The sequence below is a fragment of the Nomascus leucogenys genome, chromosome 16, assembly GCF_006542625.1.
Source record: "Nomascus leucogenys isolate Asia chromosome 16, Asia_NLE_v1, whole genome shotgun sequence".
Lineage (NCBI taxonomy): Eukaryota > Metazoa > Chordata > Mammalia > Primates > Hylobatidae > Nomascus > Nomascus leucogenys.
This window is the reverse complement of record NC_044396.1, coordinates 64,252,476-64,277,373: the sequence shown is the minus strand read 5'-3', so window position 1 is coordinate 64,277,373 and position 24,898 is coordinate 64,252,476. Positions and strand designations below refer to the sequence as shown.

The 24,898-nt window shown below is 31.1% G+C and overlaps 1 protein-coding gene across 2 annotated transcripts in view; it reads left to right on the top strand.

Moving 5' to 3' along the window:
* The window catches only part of CSMD3 (CUB and Sushi multiple domains 3), a 1,213,340-nt gene that overhangs the window by 1,129,866 nt on the left and 58,576 nt on the right, over positions 1-24,898 (top strand). For both annotated transcript variants that reach the window (XM_030795533.1, XM_003256134.3), the window contains 7 exons: positions 848-1,042; positions 3,791-3,964; positions 10,061-10,234; positions 13,348-13,521; positions 14,315-14,500; positions 16,479-16,652; positions 19,105-19,287. In XM_030795533.1, the coding sequence (XP_030651393.1) occupies positions 848-1,042; positions 3,791-3,964; positions 10,061-10,234; positions 13,348-13,521; positions 14,315-14,500; positions 16,479-16,652; positions 19,105-19,287 (1,260 nt within the window). The remainder of the gene's footprint in view (positions 1-847; positions 1,043-3,790; positions 3,965-10,060; positions 10,235-13,347; positions 13,522-14,314; positions 14,501-16,478; positions 16,653-19,104; positions 19,288-24,898) is intronic.

Below are 24,898 nucleotides of genomic sequence, written 5' to 3'. Positions count from 1 at the left end.
CATGTGTTTTCAGTACATGGTCCCTTGAGAAAATTTTTAAAGATTGTGTTAATAAAATGATATTTTGACATATTTCACTCTGATTTTTATAAGGATAAATAATATTGCAGAAATTATCTATAACTTTAAACTTTTGTTGATATTCTTCTGGTTACTTACACTTAGAAGAGTTCCTATTGCTGTCGCTATTACTTCACTAGGTAAATAAGTTTACATAATGATAAGACATTAATTCTGCTAAAGATTTGGTAGCAAAAAAATAGAAAATATTGATTTAAATAAACTCTTGAATTTTCTCTATATTTCAATTATTTTTTCCCATTTGGTACTAACATTTCCACTTAGCTGTGATTTCATTTAAAATGAAGATTGTTAAGTTGTTTGCACTCTGAGCATAGGTATCTAATAAGGCTTCTACTTACCTTGAAAAAGTTTTGAATTAGCTAAAGTTGATGTCACTACTCTTGCATAAAAAGGCCATTCTCATCAAAAAAATTTCCTCAAAATATAGTCTCTTCTAAACTTATAAAGAAATAAGGGAGTAGAGGTAAGCCAACAATTGGGATTCTAAGTAGGTAGAATAATAAGTACAAGATTGAATTGTGAAACCATTGAGTGTGTTCAAGAACTGCCAGCAATACCATATAGCTAGGGGAATGGAAAATATCAACATGCAAAAGAAATAAAGAACAAATGCTAAAGGACCTTGTATAGTGCAACAGTAAGTGAATTAAGGCAGCGGAGATGTAAAGAATGGAATAGACGTTAAGATATAGTGATTTGTTAGCAATTACACCCTTTGGTTTTTAAAGCTCCAACTAATGGAGGACCTTTGGTTTTTGTATAGTTGTTACATGTCCAAGCATCAATTCCTTTACCTTGGAACATGGAAGATGGCGAATTGTGAATGGCTCCCATTATGAATACAAAACCAAGGTTGTTTTCAGCTGTGACCCTGGTTATCATGGATTAGGTCCTGCCTCCATCGAATGTCTTCCTAATGGTACTTGGAGTTGGAGAAATGAAAGACCATATTGCCAAAGTAAGTATACACTCTGCTAAACTTATTTCATAAGCTATGTTTGGTTATCAAATTGTTTGAATCAGTTCCTTTTGTAAACACACTAGATCAATAATTAGATGACATTACTAATATGGTCATTTATTCTCATTACGTTTTTAAATTTTCTACCTATGTTTCTATGTATTAGTAAATGCTTTTCTAGCAAATAGAAAAGCATGGGCTTTGGATTAAGAAATCTAGTGTTTGAATTGTTGATCTATTACCTACTTTAACAACGAAGTAATGTTTACTTACTACTTGACAGACACTGCTTTTAGTCCTTTACATGTTTTATACTCATATGGTAAAAAAAAAAAACCTTTGCCCAAGATGTAATCATTCTATTAAAGTCACAGAGCCTATAAATGATAGAGAAATGATATTTGACCAAGTAGTCTGACTAAAATCCTTGACTTTTTATCATGTTATATCATGTTTATTCTCTCTGATTCCAAATTCTAAAACTAGAAAATCTTAAAACTAGAATATTATAACACCTGTCATGTAGAGTTACTGCAAATATTTAATGGTATGACACAATTGAAATACCAGCTATAACCACATCCTCAATAAATATTATTGAACCAAATTGAGCAGTTAAGGCATTTTATTTCCATACATTTTTATAATATAAATGGCCAGTATCTAATATACATAAGCTAACAGAACATAGGATATTCAAGCGAAATATCTTGAACTCCCTTTCTTACATTTATTTATTGTCTGTTTTGTTTCAGGAAATATGCTAGGCGAAAATTCAGTCTTTTAATTAGTGTCCAACACAACTCTATGGTATATATTGTATAGAGACCCATGATTTATAGACAAACTAATAAAGAGATCAAAGGTCTACATAGGGTTATTATGATTAAGAAGTTTAACATAGCAGACAACTATCTTATGTGTAATAAGTACACAAATATCTGATATTATTTTATTTATGAATATTCACTGGTTTGAAATTTATTTTTTGAATCTCTGTATCAGTATAGAATTTTTTGGTTGCCTGTGTTCCAAGATAATCATATTAATGAATTAAAGTATTAAAAATATATTTCTAAATTATATTTAATATTGTAAAAATTTGCCATCACGTGTATTTATTTTGTTTATTTATTTATTTTTTTTGAGAAAGAGTCTTGCTCTGTCTGCCAGGCTGGAGTGCAGTGGCGCGATCTCGGCTCACTGCAACCTCTGCCTCCCAGGTTCAAGCAATTCTGTCAGCCTCTGCAGTAGCTGTGATTACAGGCGCCCGCCACCACGCTGGCTAATTTTTTTCTGTATTTTAGGTAGAGATGGGGTTTCACCATGTTGGCCAGGCTGGTCTGGAACTCCTGACCTTAAGTGATCTGCCCTCATCAACCTCCCCAAATGCTGAGATTATAGGCATGAGCCACTGCGTACAGCCTGTATTTCTAAATTTTTGTACTAGTCCTACAAGTTTTTTTCCCAGGATTTTTCTCTGACTGCAGACTGCTTGTTTTTCCAAATTATTGTTTAAAAAGAATAATTTGTTTTTAAAGGGCACACGGATAGGAATATTTCAAAGAGCTAGGTAATTATTATCTACAACCGAAACACTCATTTAATCAGGTTTTCAACAAATGTTTGTCTGATTCTATTGTGTTAGATTCTTTATTATGTAGAATGGTTTAAGTGATAAATAAGGTTGGGTTACTGCCTACAGGTAAGAATGAGGGAATGGCAAGGGATTTAGGAATTGCAATTAACTGAGAAAAAGAAAAAAATAGTATTATTTTTCTGGTCCTCCATTTAATCATCTTTTAAATGAAAATAATGTAAATATTAGAATTAATAATAATATTAGTATATCAATAATATTAATAGCCACCTCAAAGGATTTTTTTTGGGGGGATGAGCTCAAAATCATCAGTACATTTTAAATTTGATATGCAACTCTTGAAAGTTTGAAAGTTTTCTATTTCTCTACCTGACAGCTATCTAAAACTTAAGACTGAAAACCTAGAGAGTTGTTTTGAGCATTACATAAATGAAAACACTATAGCACCTAGTACATAATACATCCCCAATGAACATGATCTGTTATTGTTTTTATGCTAGAATGACAGTTCATTTGTGGTCTTCAAATATGAAGAAGTCATAAGAGATGCTATATGACCCAGCAAGCCAGTTAAATTTAATTTCTTCAATTTTTTAAATCTTACAAAAAAACAGATGAATTATATCTAATGGATCTCATGAAAATCAAATATTTTATATGTAAAACTCAAACTATAGAGTTCTTAACAAAAATTATATAGTAATTATTATTTTAATGTTGGTTTAGATATGAAGAAACTTTGGCTCAGGTAAGTCAAAGTGCTTGCCCAAAGTTACCTGATAAGTCAGAGAAAGATTTTGGATTAATGAATTATCGTCTCTTTAAACTTGTGATGTTTTTCATCCACTATAGCCAGATTGACTAAGCGAAAAATGCAAAAAAAAAAAAAAAAAAAAAAAAAAAAGGAAAAAGAAAACTTTATCTCTCTGTTACTTAGAAGGTTCTACGGGAACTTAAAGAGCATACATTTTACATTATGTCATCTCTTTTCTCCATGCTTTCACACTCATTCAAACATGTTTTACAAATGCCTATTTCCTTTGTAAATACATCAAATCATAGGAAGCTCAAAATGTTCAAAGCATAGTTTTGTTACAAGTACAGCTTGACTATATCTTTAAGGATTTTTATTTATCATTTTAAAGTTATTTCCTGTGGAGAACTACCTACACCTCCAAATGGAAATAAGATTGGAACTCAAACTTCATATGGCTCAACAGCTATCTTTACCTGCGACTTGGGATTCATGCTTGTGGGCTCTGCTGTAAGGGAATGCCTTTCCTCAGGTCTTTGGAGTGAATCTGAAACCAGATGCCTAGGTACAGATTTTTAATTTGTTTTTACCAAACTTCCCCCTGCCCCTCACCCTTGAAAAGAGGCATCTTTTTTTCCGTCATATGAGATACTAACTTATATTCATTCAGTAAGGATGTCAAAAACCAGAAAATACTTATCTTTAAAAATGGCTCGTGATGGAAAAGCTACTAAACGGAGTAATCAAATAGCATTCCTAGTGAAATCTGAGGAGAGACACATTTTCTTCCAGGCATGGTGAAAATATAATGGTGAAAACTAATTGCTGAAAATTGTATGCCTGCTTACTCAGCTGGATTAATCGCTGTAGCTATTAACTCATTCTAAACCATAGTCAATTCTCTTTTCACCTATTTGCTTAGGGTAATGACTGAAGAAGATAAACAATGTAATGTCTATATTTAAGCACCTTTCTCCCTTTTTATTTCATAGGATTTCAACATGCATAAAACTAATTTCTATTACAATTTAAAAAAAATTTTTTTGAAACTTTTAGGCAATTAGGATGTTTTCCCGTTAGAGTTCCCTGAATTTATTATAAAAAATCTTCAGTTAAAGAAACTGAACTAGTTCATTCTTCTTACCCTGCCTCTTTTATTATGAAAATATTATATTTTATGCTTTATCTCCTTTTTCAAAGATTTCAATAATTTATTTAATATTAAGAAAATAGTATGATTTATGCTATTTATGCTTTATTTTCTCTAAAATGATTTCAAGATCTGACAGAAGTATTGAATTAGGTAATAATGAAAATTTTTCTAATGATTATTCACCTATCTGTTGGAAGTAAGGCAAGATCTTTTTGTTTATGAATTTAAAAATTGCTGATTATCATGAATAGAGTACTGCAAAATTTGTACAGTGTTTTTGTCTTTAAAATGTTACTGTTTAAGAATATGACACATGGCAGAAATGTCTATACTTACATATTGTGTGGCTAATAAGCTTGAAAATATTCATAGAAATACAATCATTATTTGAAATTTCAGATGGTATAGTTAGAAGTTTTGGTTAAAATGTCTTTTCTCCCCTTCTCAGGCACATTTGTTAATAGTTATACTTGGAAGCCCAGCAACAATTTCTTTATAAGAGCACACATATTTGAATATACACAGGGAACTCCTGAGTCCCTGGGGTCATTAATGGACCAGGCTCTGGCTAGGGATGGAGTTCCTCTCAGATTAGGGTCTTTCCTCTTCCTCTTTAAGTCTCACCTAGACAGAGCAGAGCAGTGAGGGTAGGAGTCATGGTGTCTCCCACTGGATAAGGTTGGGCAGATGGATGAGGCCACTTCAATGCCTATCGAAGAAAACAGAAAATAGTTAATGAGTTAAATGATTATGTATTAATATGTGATTATATAATCAAATAAAAACTCAAAAAAATAAAAAATCTTAATAGTTTGTAAGCTGATTTTAGTTGTACTAATTTCAATTACCTAGTTTACTTATGCGTTTTTAAGTAAACTTAGTTTACATATAAATTTTTAAATTTATATATAGTTATATATAAATAAATATATATTTATACATACTCTTAAGTATTTAAATTATATATTACATGTATCTTTAAATATGTATACATTTATAAATAAATATATTTAAAATACTATATTTAACTGATATTTAATTTAAATACTATATTTAAAATATTTAAATATATATTAAAATATTATATTTAAAATGAACTATATTTAAAATATAGTTAAAATAAAACTAAATTTTAAAAGTATTTTAAATATACATATAAATTTGAAAATACTATATTTTATGGCCATATGCTCTCATGAATTGTTATTGTGTATTATATATTATTTAATATTGTATATAGTAGGTGGTTTTATTCACCTACTTAGAATCTTGATTCTGTTCTCTGGAAAGACAGGGCATAACAGGAATATTTATAAGAAAATATTGCCTCTTAGTCTAAGGAGACAAGATCATCCATTGCAAAGAATACAGTGTTTATATACAATGAAATGCAAAAGGATGTTGATAGGAGGAAAGTACAGTTACTAAACAAGCAAATCCTAGAATATTACACTGTGAATTGACCTTAGGGATTCATTCTTCTCCACTAGTTTGTGTAACTTCAGACACTTTTAGCTTAGAATGGCCATGAGAATGTGCTTATAATTGTTTCTCTAAGTACAGTGCATTTATTCCTGCCTCCCCAGGATTTTATTATGAATTTTTCAATTAAAGGAATTGACAGTGAACACCCATATGCCTATCACCTAATTCTACAATTAGCATTTTTTCATATTTATTTGCTTATCACATATCTATCCATATTTCCAGGCCTCCATCAATCCATTAATTTATTTTGTTGATGCATTTTGAAATAAGTTGTAAACATCAGTATACTTTGTTGCCAAATATTAAGCATGCATACCATTAGCTAGAGTTCAATATTTGTACAAAGTTTTTTTTTTTTTTAAACTCTGGCAAAATTTATATGTAGTGAAGTGCATAGATCGTAAATTCAGTTAGATTAGTTTTGACAAATGTATACATCCATGTAACTAAACCACAATAAAGACATAGAACATTGCCATTACCTCAGAAAGTTTCCTTATGCCCCTTCGTGGTCACTGTGCAACTCTCCTCCTCCGTAACCTGAGGCAGTTAACTATTTCGATATTTTCACCATATATTAGTTTCCTCTGTTCTAGAAATTCATTAAATGGAATTGCAAATTGTGCACTCTTTTGTATAAGGCTTCTTTTATCCTCTTTTATCTGTGCTATTGTCCATATCTGTAATTTGTTCCTTTTATTGCTCAGTAGGATTCCATTGTACAAATATACCACACTTCAGCCATTCTCTTTTTGATGGATACATGGGCTATGTCCAGTTTTAGGCTATTATGAATAAAGCTGCTATGCATGCTCATGTAAAAGTCTTTTTGTGGACATATGCATTCATTTCTCTTGAATACTCACAATAGAATATATGTGGGAGAGTTCTAGTTGTCTCCCATTCTCTCCAGCATGTGGTATAGCCAACTTTTTTGTTCTCTCCATTCTGTTGGATGCATAAAGGTATCCTATGGTATTTTAATATTTTTTGTCTTAATGAATACTAATGTTAAGCACAGTTTTTCGTAAGCTTATTGGCTATTTGTAAATTTTCCTTTATGAAGTGGTAAAGTATATTAACTTGCCTTTTTGTTATGAATTGTGGGAGTTCTTTACGTATTCTTGTTACAAGGCCTTCATCATTATGTGTTTTATAAGTATTTTCTCTTATTCTGTGACTTGCCTACTCATTTTTTAGTAGCATCTTTTGACAACCAGGAATTTTCAAGTTTGGTAAAGTCTATCATTTTTGTTTGTTTTACTTTCTTTTTCTACTAGAAGCTTTATAGTTTTAGCTTTAACTTTTGTATCTCCAATGTTATTTTTAATTTGTATGTGTTATATAGTAACATTGAGGAGCTTTTTTACTTGCACTTTGTATCTTGCACTATTTATTGAAAAAACTTCATAATTATTGAAATCATGTATGTAAATCCTCTAAATTTGTTCACAATTTTCAAAATCATTTTGGATACCATAACACTTTGCAGTTTCATATAAATCTCATAATTAGTTTATCAAACTCTACAAAGAGATTCTGGTGGGATTGAATCCTTACACCAGTTTGGGGAAAATTGGCATCTAAAAACATTGAGTCTTCTGATCCATGAACAGAGTACATTTGTTTGGGTCTTTACTTTTTTTTTTTTTGTGCAATAGCAGCATTTTGTATTTTTAGCATAGAAAGTGCTATTGCTAAATTTATTCCCCAGAATGTTTTACTATTATAAGTAAAAAGTAAAATTGTTCTTTTTTTATTTTTTAGATAGGGTCTTGCTATGTTGCCTAGGCTAGTCTTGAATTTTTTTTTTTTTTTTTTTTTTTTTTTTTTGAGATGGAGTCTCGCTCTGTCACCCAGGCTGGAGTGCAGTGGCGCGATCTTGGCTCACTGCAAGCTCCGCCTCCCGGGTTCACGCCATTCTCCTGCCTCAGCCTCTCTGAGTAGCTGGGACTACAGGCGCCCGCCACCACGCCCGGCTATTTTTTTTGTATTTTTAGTAGAGACGGGGTTTCACCGTGGTCTCGATCTCCTGACCTCGTGATCCGCCCACCTCGGCCTCCCAAAGTGCTGGGATTACAAGCGTGAGCCACTGCGCCCAGCCCTAGTCTTGAAATTGTGGCCTCAAAAGATCCTCCTGCTTCAGCCTCCAAAAGTGCTGGAATTATAGGCATAAGCCACTGTGCCCAACTAAAGTTGTTTATCTAAATTACATTCTCCAATCGTTTGCTGTTGGTATATAAAATACAATTATTCAAAATATTTATCTAATATTCTACAACCTTTCTAATTTCACTTACTAGTTTAAGATATTTTAAAAATACAATTTTCTACATAAATATTAACTGAGTATAGAACAGTTTCACTATTTTGTTTCCCAACATTGTGCTGTTTATCTTCTTTGTATTAATGTATTGCACTGGAGGTTTTTTTAACAATGTCTTTATTGGGTTGAGAATGTTCCCTATATTCCTACTTTGTTGCCAGTTTTTTATCATGAATAGGCACTGCATTTTGCTACATACTTTTTCTGCATCGATTGAAATAATTACATAGAATTTTTTCTCTTTTATTATGTCAAAATTACAGTGGTTAATTTTTCATATTTAGCCAAATTTCATTTCTGGATAAATCCCAGATAATCATGATATATTATCATTTATATGTCACTAGACTGATTTTCTAAAATTTTATTAAGGAGGTTTGTATCTCTGTTTATCAAGTATTTTGGTCCTTTATAATTGTTTAAGGAGTTTGGTACTTTTTAATTTTTTTTTTGAGGCTTTACTATTGGGGTTAATGATTACTTCATAAAATAAGTTCAAAGTTGATTTTTTTCTTTTCTGTTTTCTAAAAGAGTCTGCATAAGAATTATTTTCCCCATTAAAAGCTTGAATTTTTCAGCAAAAAAAAAATCTGTGGGAAGGTTTTTGTTTAAGAATTCAAATATTTTAATAGATAAAAACTCTTAATATTTTTATATTTTTATCTTGTGTTAGCATTGGGGCAAGTTATAATTTTCACTGAATTTTTTTCTTTTCTTCTGAGGTGTTAAAATGTATTGGCATAAAGCTGTTTTTAGCATTCCCTTATTCTTTTACTTTCTTGAGGCTTTATAGTGATATCACTTCATTCCTGTTATTGACAATTTTATTTTCTCGTTTTTGGTGTTAATAGGGTTAGCTAAGAGTTTAATAATTTTGTTGCTATTTTTAGAGAAATAATTTTTAACTTAGTTAATGTTCTCTATTGTTTGTAATTATCTTAAATATTTCCTTCTGTCTACTTTGGCTTTATTTTTACATCATTTTGCTCCTTGCTTCTTCTTCTTAACATGGCGTTTTAGGTCATTGCTTATGTATCTCTATTCCTTCTATTAAAAGCACTGAAACTTATAAATTTCTTTAATAAGTAATGCTTTATCTGTACCTCCAAATTTTGATATATTTTCTTTCTTTCTTTTTTTTTTTTTTTTTGAGATGGAGTCTTGCTCTGTTGCCCAGGCTGGAGTGCAGTGGTGCCATCTCTGCTCACTGCAAGCTCTGCCTCCCAGTTCATGCCATTCTCCTGCCTCAGCCTCCCAAGAAGCTGGGACTACAGGCGCCCGCCACCACACCTGGCTAATTTTTTGTATTTTTAGTAGAGACGAGATTTCACCATGTTAGCCAGGATGGTCTCGATCTTCTGACCTCATGATCTGCCCACCTTGGCCTCCCAAAGTGCTGGGATTATAGGCGTGAACCACTGCGCCCAGCCTATATTTCCGTTTTTACACATTGAGATATTTTATAATTTCTTCAAGACCCAAGTGTCACTAGACACGTGTCTTCTTTTAATTTCCATATATTTGTTGTTTTGCTAAATATTTCATAGTTACCTTTATGTCATATAGTTATAATTGAATTATTTGTGGCTTGCTTTTAAGTCAACTTTAAAAGTTTAGTTATGTTCCACATGTATATAAATATACAAATAAAACAAGTCACAATATTAAAAGTATTACTTTATAACCCATTTCAGCGGGTCATTGTGGAATTCCAGAACCGATTGTGAATGGTCAAGTCATTGGAGAAAATTATGGATATAGAGACACAGTTGTATATCAATGTAATCCTGGTTTTCGATTGATTGGTTCTTCAGTGAGGATATGTCAGCAGGATCACAACTGGTCTGGTCAGCTCCCATCCTGTGTGCGTAAGTAAGCATGGCAAAAGCAATTAGAGACCTCTGGTCTTTGGAATAATTCTAGTTTTTGTTAGGCAAGGTGAATATATATATTATGTTGTTATATATGTCAATATAAAGTAAATTTCCACAATCCAATTTGATACTGCTATGCAAAAGTCTTTAAAGTGGAATATGTTCAAGAGCATTTCAGTTATATTTTATCACGAAGACAATAAATTAAATTTAACTCTTCTCATATTTAATATAAATATATAATGTTGATAAATTAATATTCTTATATGGAAGATACATTATCAACACATTTGTAATTATAAGGATTTAAATATCTAGAGACCACTGTGTAGCTGTATCAAGGTTTGTTTAGATGTGATACTACAGATTATCTAACAATTATGGTGCTATTGTTATGACATCAAAATTATATACTGATGAAGCACAGTGGGGAAATATTATCATTAGGCACGACAGGAAGAACCTTTGATCTCATTTCAGATCCTCTGATGATTATGGGAGCTAATGCAACGTTTAATATCTCTGGGTCCTAAGTCCCTTATATAGAGAGTGTGTGGTTGAAGATGTTTATCATTATGTCATCTTTTAACCTCAAAATGCATTGCATTTTAAAATATATCAAGATTACACATATGTAACATAGCTATATTTTGTCTGAAAAAAATTAAAAATTATTTATGAGGATGCAAAGGCCTATGAATGATATCATGAACTCTGGGGACTAGGGAGAAAGAGTGGGAGGGGAGTGATGGATAAGAGATTGCATATTGGATACAGTGTACACTGCTCAGGTGATAGGTACACCAAAATCTCAGAAATCACCACTAAAGAACTTATCCATGCAACTAAACACCACCCGTTCCTCAAAAACTATTGAAATAATTTTTTTAAAAAGCAGATAAAAAAGAAAATAAATTAAAGTTTATTTTAAAGCACTATTTACACTATTTTAAAATTCGTACAAAACATATGAATATATGTAATTTTAGAAATATTTTAAAAAGATCTCACCAGTTCAACATATATCCATGTGATCTTTTAGGTTGATTAGATATGAATTCACACATGAAGAATAAAGTGTATTTTGAAATATCTTTTTATTATAATTTCTTAAATATACCCGCTGTGCTTTGTGGTTTTAATGGACCTCTTCCTATATGTACATTGTGGATTTGGCCGTTGTGCACTTATTATGACTGCTATATTATGAAAATAAAAATAGAGCTGAATAATGATAAACTCTAGTACATCTCAGAATCCCCATAGTATTTAGTGTTTCAGATCACAATCTATCCTACTTTGGATCTTAAAGTCAACTACATTTTTCTTATATTTTTCGCCTAATAATGTCCATCTCCAGATACTGACATTTATATTAAAATTATTAGTAGTAAATAAGTACTGTAAATATACTGTAACTATAACAGGATCATAGGATAAAGATTTTGAAAGTGTCAGATAAACAATACATAGGACTTTTAGTATGCGTTCACAAGAAATATTTCATTTAATCTGTGACCAATTGCATCTATACTTATAAATTCAGTCATTATACTGTTTTGATCCAATCCACAGAAATGTATAGAAATTCTGGTTTCATGGTAATGATAATGGGATAATAGAACATCTAGTTTCATGGTTATGATAATAGGATAATAGAATATCTAGCTAACAATGAAAATCACTTTCCTAAGACACACCCATACACCCCGCTACACAAATTGATTATCTGATGATTTAAAGACAGCAATATCCTGCTTGTGTCTGCCCTAGATATGTTCTTTTTCATTTATATTCAAGCATAGCCAATTAATATCACTGTTTTTCTTGTTGAATAATTGAGACTATAGATGAGAATTGGCCCTTAGGGTACAACTGGTTTCTTTATTGATAATTTTAAACAAGAATAAGATGCAGTTAAATTTCCAAATGAGTAGGTTGACATTAACAATACAGCTGAAAAATAATGGCTCTTGGGTCATTTCCTAAGTATTAAAAGTGACTGTAGTCGTTTCCTGTGCCCAATTAGGAAGCACTATTACTGAAGTTGCTCTGATTAATAGAGTGAGATAATGCAATAAAACAGTTCATAGAAATAGTGTTTGGGGAAAGCCAGCACTATGTAAAATTTATAGTGGGACACAGCGTTACAAGAACCTAAATAATTTATCTAATTAGGAATATTATTTCCAAGAAAAATTATATTATCAAATATCAGTGATGAAGGAAAGAAACCAGTAAGATTGTTTTAGAGAATATTTTGAGAATATGTCTCAAAATATTAATGAAAATCCTAATGCAGCCTTTGTGTATCATTTTCTATTTTCTACATTATGTAGTCACATTAATTTACTTCCCAAGCACACATTTGCTTATCAATCTATTATTCATAAAAATTGGTTGTTTACATAATATTAAAAGAACAATTTCAAAATTAAATGCAAAAAACTGCCTTTAAATATCCTCAATTATTAACTAGACAAGGAAAACTGGTTCAGTTTTGTTCTTTTCTACTTTTTAACTTTGTTTTTTAAAGCACAAGATCTCATTCTGTCATCCAGTCTGGAGTGCAGTGGCAAGATCATAGCTCACTATGAAATATATGCATAGCTATGATCATGCTCACTACAGCCTTAACTCTTCTCCTCAAGCAATCCTCCCACCCCGGCCTCCCAAAGCACTGGGATTATAGGCAGGAGTCACCACACCTAAGTAATTTTGTTCTTTTCTGCTATTAGGTATGGACATGAACTTTAATTATTCCCCAGATTCCTTTGCATTTCAATACTCTGCTCTTTGCCTCCCCAAAAAAGTAGAGAGAAAGGATGAAATAGGTACCATGAAACTTTAAATATCTAGGTACCACTTGCATAAAATTATCACAATTTTTAATAATTATCTATTTACTAATATAATGCTGTTAGACTATTTTGACATTCTACTTTGTTCATTTACATTAGTAAATGTACTTTCCATATATTTCCAGATAAAAAGTAGTCTTCTTTCTACTTTGTTTGAAATGATTAAGTATAATCAATAATGCAATAACTGATAACTAAATTTTTTTTCTGTGTTTCCTTCCCTGTCCTCCTGCCACATCATATTAGCTGTTAGCTGTGGTCACCCTGGTAGTCCAATTTATGGAAGAACTAGTGGAAATGGGTTCAACTTTAATGATGTGGTAACATTCTCATGCAATATTGGGTATCTTATGCAAGGGCCAACAAAGGCACAGTGCCAGGCCAACAGACAGTGGAGCCATCCTCCACCTATGTGCAAAGGTAAATGTCTAAGTATATTCCCATTTGGGGCATGGTAATAATGTTCACATAAACATCAGTGACACACTTAAAACAGCTTGAGCAGAATAGTAAAAAGTTTTTGTCTAATAAACAAAAAGCTTTAATACTGATGTCATCTCATTAACAATGCTTTCCCTTTTCTAAATTTGTAACATATTTTTAAAAGTTAAAAATGGTAGAGTTAATTTCTAACTTTCTTATTTGTATCTGTTTTGTGACTGCATATAAAAGTAATTGAGATTATTTTTATTTGCAATTTGCTTCATAGTTAGTGGAATTTACCTTTGGCATTTATTTTCTTTTTGTTTTTCTGAAAACTGTATGTGGGGCTGGCTTGCCATGAGGCTTTACTCATTTTTTTAATCTATAGAAACAGATTAAGGAGAACTCTTCGATGTTTTTCCAGTTTGCAAAGAAGTATATCTCATATTGTCTGACAAAATACAACCAAATTATCATTTTCCTGCATGTTGTTTTCTTACAGTTCAACTATAGCTTAAAAGATATCATTGTTAAAATTCGTACTCAGCACAATACTTACGAAGTTGCTATTTTCCTAATTGTTGCCAAATTTTTTTCTTTCTTCTGTATTTTCTACCACATAGATTTCAGTCCATTTTCTAGATAATCCATGAGATTAATTTTATTATTGGAATCTGGTTGTTTGAATAAATTTACTTTTGAAACTAAGTATATAAATTTCTAATATAAATCTATATAGGCATATGTATATTATTCCAAACATATGTTTCAAAATTTGTCATTTGTTTAGTGGTCAACTGTTCTGATCCTGGAATTCCAGCCAATTCTAAAAGAGAAAGTAAAATAGAACATGGAAATTTTACTTATGGCACTGTGGTATTCTATGACTGCAATCCTGGATATTTTTTATTTGGATCTTCAGTTTTGATATGTCAACCAAATGGACAATGGGACAAACCTTTACCAGAATGTATCAGTAAGTAGATAATGTGTATTGTTTCTTGAGAACATGTCATGGAAACCATATGGATGTTTACCATCTTTATAAAACGACCTAAAGATATATATCACAGAGAAGCATATTGATTTTATTGTTTTACTGTTTTGAAATTATACTTTTCTATATTTTGCAAATTCAATGTCCAAATGTAATTTTCTTAAAATTAATGTGATAAATATTTATCTTTCATTCTTTGATTTTGCATTTTGGAGCAGATATAATATGAAAAGTAGTCATATTTCCTACTTTACAATATTATCATCTGTAAGAGGCAACTATACTTTTATTCTGTACTAATATTTAATATTTCATTTAAGGCAAAATTAGTCTTAAACATCCATCATGGATTCAGAATACATGAAGATTTACATAAAAGTGTTACTTAAAACTTATTGATCTTAAATATTTGTCATATAGAGACACATATACTTGTTAATGCAATAATTGTTGATATACATCATCTTTCTAGTCAGTGAATATCTAATAAGTGCATTTTGTTACATGTTATGATAGGAGTTGTAGAATGTACATAAAATAAATTACAGCCAAAATGCTTACAAGTAACACACGTAGTGAGAAAAATAATTTAGCAGATATAAATCAAACTTCTGTGAAGCCATAGAGGAGTGAACATAAATTCTAGCAATTAAGTCAATTGATAGGTCTCAAATTGAACTAGATCTCAAACAGTTGATGAGTCTTGGACTTGACAGGGAAGAGAAGAACAATTTCATAGACTGAATGAATAGCGTGTGAAGAAATCGTTCATTTTTGGCAAATAATTTTTGGTTTTAGTAAATTGCTAAATTATAAAATTATTTTATGATTATGTTTCATTTAGAGGATTTTTTATATTCATGGGGTGTACTTTTATGAACATTTTGTGACAACATTATTGTACTAACGAAGAAACAACACTTTTTGCTGTGTCTATAAGATTTCAGATTCTATGCATATAGTTCAGTAATTTGGCCTGCTGATTAAAATTCATTTGACTTATTTGTGTTGACTGGTCTAATTATCTGAATAATTTACTTACTTATTCTTATGTAGCCACCACATTAAAGTTAAAAATCTTTTCATAGGACATGTAAACCTGAAGTTCTTCAGGTATTCTGAGCTCTCATATGTTTTTTGCCTTATCATTTCCTATAGCTCTCCCTGGTAGAGTATTAAATACTGAAAGGTTTTATTAAGTTTTTGTGTCCTCATGTGCTGTTTTATACTCTAGAGATATGTGACACTCAGTATCTCTCTGAGTACAACTAACAGGGGACACACGTTAAATTCTGAAACTACCTATCACTCATAAAGAATATTCTATAATGTATTGACTTTTGATTCTCCTATGACTAGCAGTGTTTTAGTTTATAAGCCACTGAGTATTGTCTATGTACAGCATAATTTATTCATTACTGACCTGAAATGTAATGATTCTAGACTATATATTAAATTGTGAATCACAGATCAATCTTCACTGAATCTCTTGAACCCTCAAGTTCTTTTCATGTAACTTCTGTATTGCTTCACTTTGAATCCACATGGTGTCCTATGTCCTTACTTAGCAAATCCACATTAATCTTCTCCTTAACTTTCACAGATTTTACCAGGAATAGATACAGTTCAAACTCATACACATATATATGTGGACACACACTCATCACTCTCACATGTACAGATTTATCATAATCACTCAATCATTTTTAATGCTTACTTAGCTTACAATGTTGCTGTTAAACTCATCCTCAGAATGAATAAGTTAACAGAACAGCTCCTATAGCTGCAAACTCCACTTTATTTTTAAAAAGCCACCTTCAACATAGATGTTTGATTTCTGGAGGCTTTAGATGTTTGAGCAGAACATTTACTTCTGATTTGTTGTATAAACATGCTGGTACAGGTTGTTTGATAGGAGATATAAAAAAATTTTATATTCAATAATTATGTATTGTAGTGATTGACTGTGGACACCCTGGCGTTCCTCCTAATGCAGTCCTGTCTGGCGAGAAGTACACTTTTGGGTCTACTGTTCACTATTCCTGCACAGGAAAGCGTTCCCTTCTAGGCCAGTCATCAAGAACCTGCCAATTGAACGGCCATTGGAGTGGATCACAACCTCATTGTTCAGGTACCACTTGGAAAATTGGACAATGTGTGTTGGAAATTACATTATTGTTAGTAGTAGTAGTAGTAGTAACATATACACAAAACAATCTAAAGACTTAAAATATATTGCTCTTTGAAAAATCTCATAAGAAAAGTATAATGTATAAGCTGAAACACTGCTTATACATTACTGGAATATATGTAAGGCTATAGAAATGCAGGGTACTGGCCGGGCGCGGTGGCTCACGCTTGTAATCCCAGCACTTTGGGAGGCCGAGGCGGGCGGATCACGAGGTCAGGAGATCGAGACCACAGTGAAACCCCGTCTCTACTAAAAATACAAAAAATTAGCTGGGCGTGGTGGCGGGCGCCTGTAGTCCCAGCTACTAGGAGAGGCTGAGGCAGGAGAATGGCGTGAACCTGGGAGGTGGAGCTTGCAGTGAGCCGAGACTGCGCCACTGCACTCCAGCCTGGGCGACAGAGCGAGACTCTGTCTCAAAAAAAAAAAAAAAAAAAAAAAAAAGAAATCCAGGGTACTGATGTTGTAGATGATAAATTACAAGTATGTGTTTTGAACTGTGTTGCTAATTTAAAGAATTTATGGTTTTAGGATGCTACACTGTATGAAGCACTTTTGTTTGTTAAAATGGTGAAACTATTCAAGCTAAAGTATCTATCCCATTTTAGCAGATACCACATATAATTTTCCCCAGAAGGCAATATTGTATCAGTGATTTTCTGTCAGATTTCAGTTCTGTTTGACTTTCTAAGCAATTGATTACTTTAATGGTATAATTTTAAAATAAAGTCCAAAATGTTTTAAGTTGAACTAATCTAATTCATTTTATTAAAGATATTTATCTATCCTAATATTAATGTGACATATTGCTTAGAGTTATCTTTGCATAAATCAATATTAAAGATATTTTAATTAATAATTTGTTCACAGAGTAAGTATTTGGTGAATCTTTTCTGAGATAAATGTTTAAGTTACCACTTTTTTTCAAAAATATCATTTACATTTTAGATCTATGATGGCTCCCTAGTTGATACTATTTATTTTTACCCATCAACCAGATATTGCACTTATTTTTCTGCCTTTTCTTTATATTTATATATTATCCATTGTCTTTATACTACTTTATCTCTGTGGATACCATTCTGATGACTTATTAGGAGTTGTTTTACATTATTTTCACTTTAGACTTAAAAGCAGTGAAATGGTAAATTAACCCCAAATCTTTTAACTAGTGATTAATCCCTATGAAGTGACTGCCTGGGACTTTGAATGTAATCTACAGATTTAGAAAAACTATCATTTTTAATGTAACTATAAAATTGATTTTAAGAGAATTAAAGTCTTATCTTGGAGTGACTCATAGTAAATTAACTCTCAGATAACTGCTTATACATGTGAACACACAGACTCACCCCCTGCCCCCACCCCACAATGTATTAGGAAACTGCTACTAAATTGAGTAATAAAATTGTACACAGATATTTAAAAGTGAAATACTAATCTTAAAATTTTGTGTGGTTATTGATTTTACATCACATGAAAATAAGGACATATAATGAAGGATTCCTAATCCACAAGGCATATAAAAAAGACAAATGGAAAGAACATTTTCAATGCTTATATTTTCAACCCTTCTCTCTCTCTCTCTCTTTCTCTTTCTCTCTCTCTCACTCTCTCTCTCTTTCTCTCACTCTCTCAATGTATATTAACACTATGGCAATTTTGATTAGGATTATTTAAGAAATGATAAAACAACTAGGTAAAGACTGAGAAAATATTTAACACTAAAATCAAAAGATGAATGCCTAGTCATGAGCAATATTCTTATCAGAAACTTAAGTCAGAGTTTCTAAATTTTGGTCTTTTACATTTTATTTTTATGTTTTCATATACGAGGAATATGCAATTCATTCATCTTTGATCATTGGTCACTGGTAGAGAAAATAAGAGAGAGAAACCTAGACTATCAGAACTGTATTGTCATATTTACATGTCCTAGCACAACACAGTTCCACTTTAACAAAAACAATAAAAATATTATCAGTAATCAGGAAATTCTGAAAAGGAAACATGCAAATTGCAGAATTCAGATTTTTTTTAATTTTATTTTTATAAGTCTGTTGTTATTTGAGTTCATAGTACTGTCAGTTATACATTTTACATTAGCTTGGTTATTAACTAGATTGTGGAAAAACTTATGAAATATCCTTAACTTATTTGATGTCTCCAAATTCACTGATAAAAAAAAAACACTGTACTCTGCAATTATTTTCTTTTTCATTTACACTTTTTTTTTATGAATGGAGTCAGATAAGAAATATGAATTACAATTTTACTCCATGTGTGCTAAAACACAGCATGCACAAAAACAAATGCCTACCAGGCCCTCGGACTAACTGATAAACTTAATAAATGTTTATGGGAATTGGTTACCTTGAACTGTACTGCATTGCAGGTGATGCTACTGGGACATGTGGCGATCCAGGTACTCCTGGCCATGGCTCTAGACAGGAAAGCAATTTCAGAACTAAAAGTACTGTACGCTACGCTTGTGATACTGGTTATATCCTTCATGGCTCAGAAGAAAGAACATGTTTAGCTAACGGCAGTTGGACCGGAAGGCAGCCAGAGTGCAAAGGTAACCTCAAGAAGAAATTAAATATATTGGAACTACTGGATTTTAGTGTGTATCTAAATCCAGATGAGTTTAGAAGAGGAAAATTACTCTTACTAGTTTATTCTGCCTGCAACTATGAAATAAAACAGTCGTATTCCCGTTATACTGACACCATCTCCTAAGATAACTATGACTGATAATTTTTAAAAACCCCTAATTGGTCATATACATGCAAACATTGTTCATAACATAGCAAATGTTTAGATTTAAAAAGTAATATATATTTGTTAAAAAGATTTATTCTTTCCTCTTTACAGTAGTCCCTCCTTTATCCACGGAGAATACGTTCCAAGAATTCTAGTGGGAGCCTGAAACCACAGATACTACCTAACCCTTTATTTCTATGATTTTTCGCACATACCTGTAATAAAGTTTTATTTATAAATTATGCGCAGTAGGAGATTAACAACTATAATAGTAAAATAGAACAATTATAGCAATATACTAGAATAAAAGTTATGTGAATATGGTCTCTCACTCAAAATATCTTGTTGACTGTACTCACCCTTCTTCTTGTGATCTTTTGATCTGATAACCAAGGCAGATATTAGGTGACTGATGAGAGGATATCATATACAGGGTAGGTACCCTGGACAAGGGATGATTCACTTTCCATGTGGGACGACATGATATTTCATCATGCTATTCAGAACTTTAAATGTATGGATTGGCTATTTCTGGAATTTTCCATATAATATTTTTAGACCGTGATTGACCATAGCTAAGTGAAACTGTGGAAAGAATAGTGGATAAGGGGAGACTAGTGTACCTATATTGTAGAGACAAGAGAAAATAATAGGTTGTTCTTACCCTAACATAATCTCAATGTCTGTCTTAGCTTCCAGTTTGTAGAAATGGAAAAAGATAGAAACATACAGAAGTATGATTAAGATTTTTAATTGTAGAGTACAATTGTTAGTTACTAGAATTCACAACATTTAGGGTGTTTGAGTAATATTTTAATTGTTCTGACTCAAGAGTTAACATAATTAAATCTTTATAAGAGAGCCAGTTGTGGCTCAAGCCTGTAATCCCAACAGTTTGGGACACTGAGGCAGGAGGATCACTTGAGGCCAGGAGTTTGAACCAGCCTGGGTAGGACCCAGCCTGAGACCACATCTCTACAAAAATTTTAAAAATTAGCCAGGTGTGGTGGCATATGCCTGTAGTCCTAGCTACTCCGGATGCTAAGGCAGGAGGATCACTGAGTCCAGGAGGCAGAGGCTGCAGTGAACCATGATTATGCCACTGCACTCTAGCCTAGGTGACAGAGCGAGACGCTGTTTAAAAAAAAAAAAAAAGAAAGATAAAAAGGAAAAAGAAAAATATTTTACAAAATTGACTAGTAAATAAAATGTTGCTGGAAAATTATCGTATTGACTTTAGTTGTTCTTTTTGTGATTATTTTATTGGAAAAACTAAACTTGCAAAATATTTTTAAACTTACTTGATGTCGTACCAAACATATTGGTTTTGTAAATAGAAGATAATTCCCAATAAAACTTACCTGAGGGTTTTTTGATTGACTATGTTATAGAAATATTTGATTATGTTTAATATTTATATTCTAGAAAAGATAGTTATCTTTTTTTAACTGGGTCAGTTTTAATAATCTTAGGAAAGAGTTGCAACTTAGGTGATATAGGGAAAAGACTTGGAAAACATAGTGCTGAGTAAAATACAGTAAGAGAGACTAAACTCTTTATTTCTCAAACTTATTTTCCAAAGTCAAAGTCTTTTTAATGATGCTGTGGGCATCATTATACATGCAACATTTTGTGGCTAACATCTAAATCAGTCCTTTGTTCAGCTGACCTACAAAATATTTTATAGATGAAATGCAGACTTGTGCTGATATTGCTTTGTTAGCATGCATATTATGGATAAAAGAACTATGAGTTGTAGCAAATACAGTAGAATTAATATTTTTCTCATAAATGAAGCTTATACAAATCACTTACACAAACAGATTTTAGTAGACGAATGGAAAAAGGGTATGAATAGAAAGCAGAAATAAAAAAACTGTAGCCTATAGAAAAAATGCAACAGAACTACTAATAAAAAAATTATGATTAAATATTAAGGTATCATTTTCACCTATCTTAAACATGGTAATATAAAATTCTTGTGTGCGGGAGCAGCAAAACTAGAACTTTAAAATATTTCAAGGTGATTTTTATTGTTATATTTTGAGAGCAATTTGACAAAAATTGCTCTCAAAATGATAATGAATAGAATGATAAATATTCATGGGATATATCTATAGCTTCAGTTTATTACTCCACTTTTGTGGAACGTTTTCCAAGGAAAATAGAAATATTAAAAGAACACACAATTATGAAAATGTAATTTTTATTTGTTTATAACTAGCAATAATTTGGCACAATCTTACACTAGGAAAAGTATTGCTTAAGCAATTTTATGTTTACGTAATCTAATAGTGTATGGTCAATAAAATATTACAATATAGGCCATGAAGCAATATGAGAAAATGTACATTATATAAAACTTAGAAATAAGATTTAAAATTATGTACTATATTAGAACCATGAGAAATGATATTCGTTTAAGAGAAAGTATGAAAGGAAATACACAAAAAAATAATACTAGGACAGAGTTGTGAGATTATTGGTATTTTTACTCTTTATTCCAAATGTTTTCTATTGTTGTCATATTACTTTAATAATTTATAATAAAACATGAAAGGTATTTTCAGAATGTGAAGGATAAAGCACATGTAAAAATAAAAATATTAAATAATGTGTTTAAGTGACTTCATTTAATCAACAGAGAAATGCAAATTTGAAGAATGTAACATTTTTGACAAACTGAGATTCTTTTAAATGATGGTAAATGGTGTTACAGAGGAGGTGTGAACACAAGCAAAGTTTTATGCTGTCAATGCAAGTGTGTATTGTTATAATATCTGTAGTGGTTCTGTGGCAATATATTTCAATTTAAATTTTTAATGTTTTAGGTATTTTTTATTGATACATAATTTTACATATTAATGGGGCACATGTGATATTTTGTTACATACATAAATGTGTAATGATCAAATCAGAATATTTATGATATCCATCACCACAAGCATTTATTATTTCTATGTGTTGATAATATTTCAGGTCCTCACTTCTAGCTATTTTGAAATGTACAATACACTGTTGTTAATTATAGTCACCCTACTAAAAAATGATCCAGAAATTATTTTAGATATTTATCTTAAAAATAGAACTAATGTACAGAGTTGTAAACATAAGTTCTAGTATATCCAAAAATCATAGAAAAATAAAACCAAGCCAAACTAAATGTTTTTCAACAGGGAATTCGTTAGGCAAATTATGAACTGTATGGAAAACCACAAAGTTACTAAACTTTATGATAGAAAGATACCTTAATTGTAACTTTATGTAAGAAAAATAGAAATAAAAAAGCAGTTTAATATTTCACTGTTGTATACTCTATACCTAACACAATGCCTAGAATATTGAAATACTTATATTCATATTAATACATAATCATATATACATATATGCATATATAAATATCAATTTCTATTTTTCGGTGGTGGAATTTTAAGCAATCTTTACTTTCTTCCTTATACTTCTTTTTGTCATTTTAGAAATGACTACTTATTACTTTGATACAAGGAAACAAATGGTACCGTGATTTTTAAAATAAGAGTTCTCTCTAGCAACAAAAGAAAGGCAAACATATAAAATATACTTCCTATAAAGATGCATCACAAAAAATATTCAATTAACAAACATGTATTATGTTTCAGCTTATCTCCTAGCCTGAATATGATTCAATGCTTTTAGTATATGCTATCAGCATCATTCCTAGGAATTTGTACTAGATGAACAATCTGCTATTAACTAGCTTTGTGAGATTGGGCAAGTTACTTAATCTTTCTGTGCCTCAGTTTCCTATTAAGAAATGGTGGTGATGTTAATACTAACTCAGAACATTTTTGTGAGAAGTAAATAATTTTGGAAAAGTTGTAGCTGTGACATATTAAGTGTTTAATGAATCTAAAAATATGGTAACTCATTTTTATTAGATTATGTCTGTTGATTGCTGGGAAATGACTCTTGTGAGAAGAGATGGTTTGGTTGACTAGTACTAACTGTAAATGCAGGTTTATTCACAGGCAACAATAAATCATTTTTCTCCTGAATGTCAATATTGCAGAGGCAAAGTAGTTGCTGTTTCCTTTAATTGTATCCAGCAAGCTTTAAGCCTTCACTCATGATAGATGATGCACTTACCTTATTTCATTTTAAGTTAATTTTACTTGTGCTTAGTTCAAATAAAAAGTCTGGATAGGAGAAATTTGTGTATTAGGTGTGGAGGAATTAAAGTCAAGAGAACAGAAACAGCAGTATGATTTGGCCATATCTTGAAACCACCCTGACTAAAGAAATTCTTGATTTTTATTGTGCGGAAATTTGACTCTGCCTAGGTCTCTATTTCAAAATAAAAATTACATGACATTTTAAAACAAAGATGACATTATCTCAAATCCTTCTTGCATTACGTCAAGCTATAGATCATGATATATAGCAAGTAAACATGACCAAAATTTTATTTCAGGCAGGCACTAATGCATTTAGAAGAAAGTAATCATGCTTAACAACAAAGTAAAAATGTCTGCTATTATCATAGGTTCTGCTTAAAATATTATCTAGAGTTTGATTTTTATGTATATATGTAAAATGAGTAAGGTTCTTGCCTACACATGCATACACACACATATGCACGTGCACGCACACACGACAGTTATACAAATGATAGGCAAAAAGAAATATTTAAGATGCAGCAAAGGATGTAGATGGTATTTTCTGAAATTATAATCATATTTCATATCTATAAAAGCCTTCACTTCTGTAAGGTACTAAAATGCCTTCTGATATTATAATAAAATTAAGCATTACATTTGATATATTATTGCTTTTAAGTCAGATAGTTTAAAAATTAACATATCATTGCTGACAAATAGTTAAACATATATATAAAATAGTTAATCATAAAAAGACATTTGTGTTTTTAACTTTTATTTAGAATATATTGAAACTTAATGAAAATGATTACTAAGATTTAATTACTTTGGTTTTACTCAGTTTTGTTTTGGTACTCTGGTCTAGAAATATAATTTATACATTTTAATGCAAAACAGTTATGTACTTATATAAACAAAAATATACATAGATGCTTACAATATTTAAATTCTGTATCTGTCTTTTCTGGAATATAAATGTAATAAATCTCTGTTGCATCTCATCACTCATTGTTACATGTCTTCCAATTTTACATGAGTTGCTTTTTAGGCAGAGATTCTGAAAATCCTTCTCTAAAAGATTTTGTGGTACCTGAAGCCAATACAGTACTCTTTGAATAATTATTTTACTCTGTAGAGTTTTTACTGAAGCTGCTAAAAAAAGTCTTAAGAAAATGTTATAATTTGCATCCCAGTAATTAAGCTAATAAAATCAACATACATTCATCTTGAATTTCAACTACCTAGATACTTTACTGCTTATTTTAGAGGTTTTTATTGCTTCTTTGAATA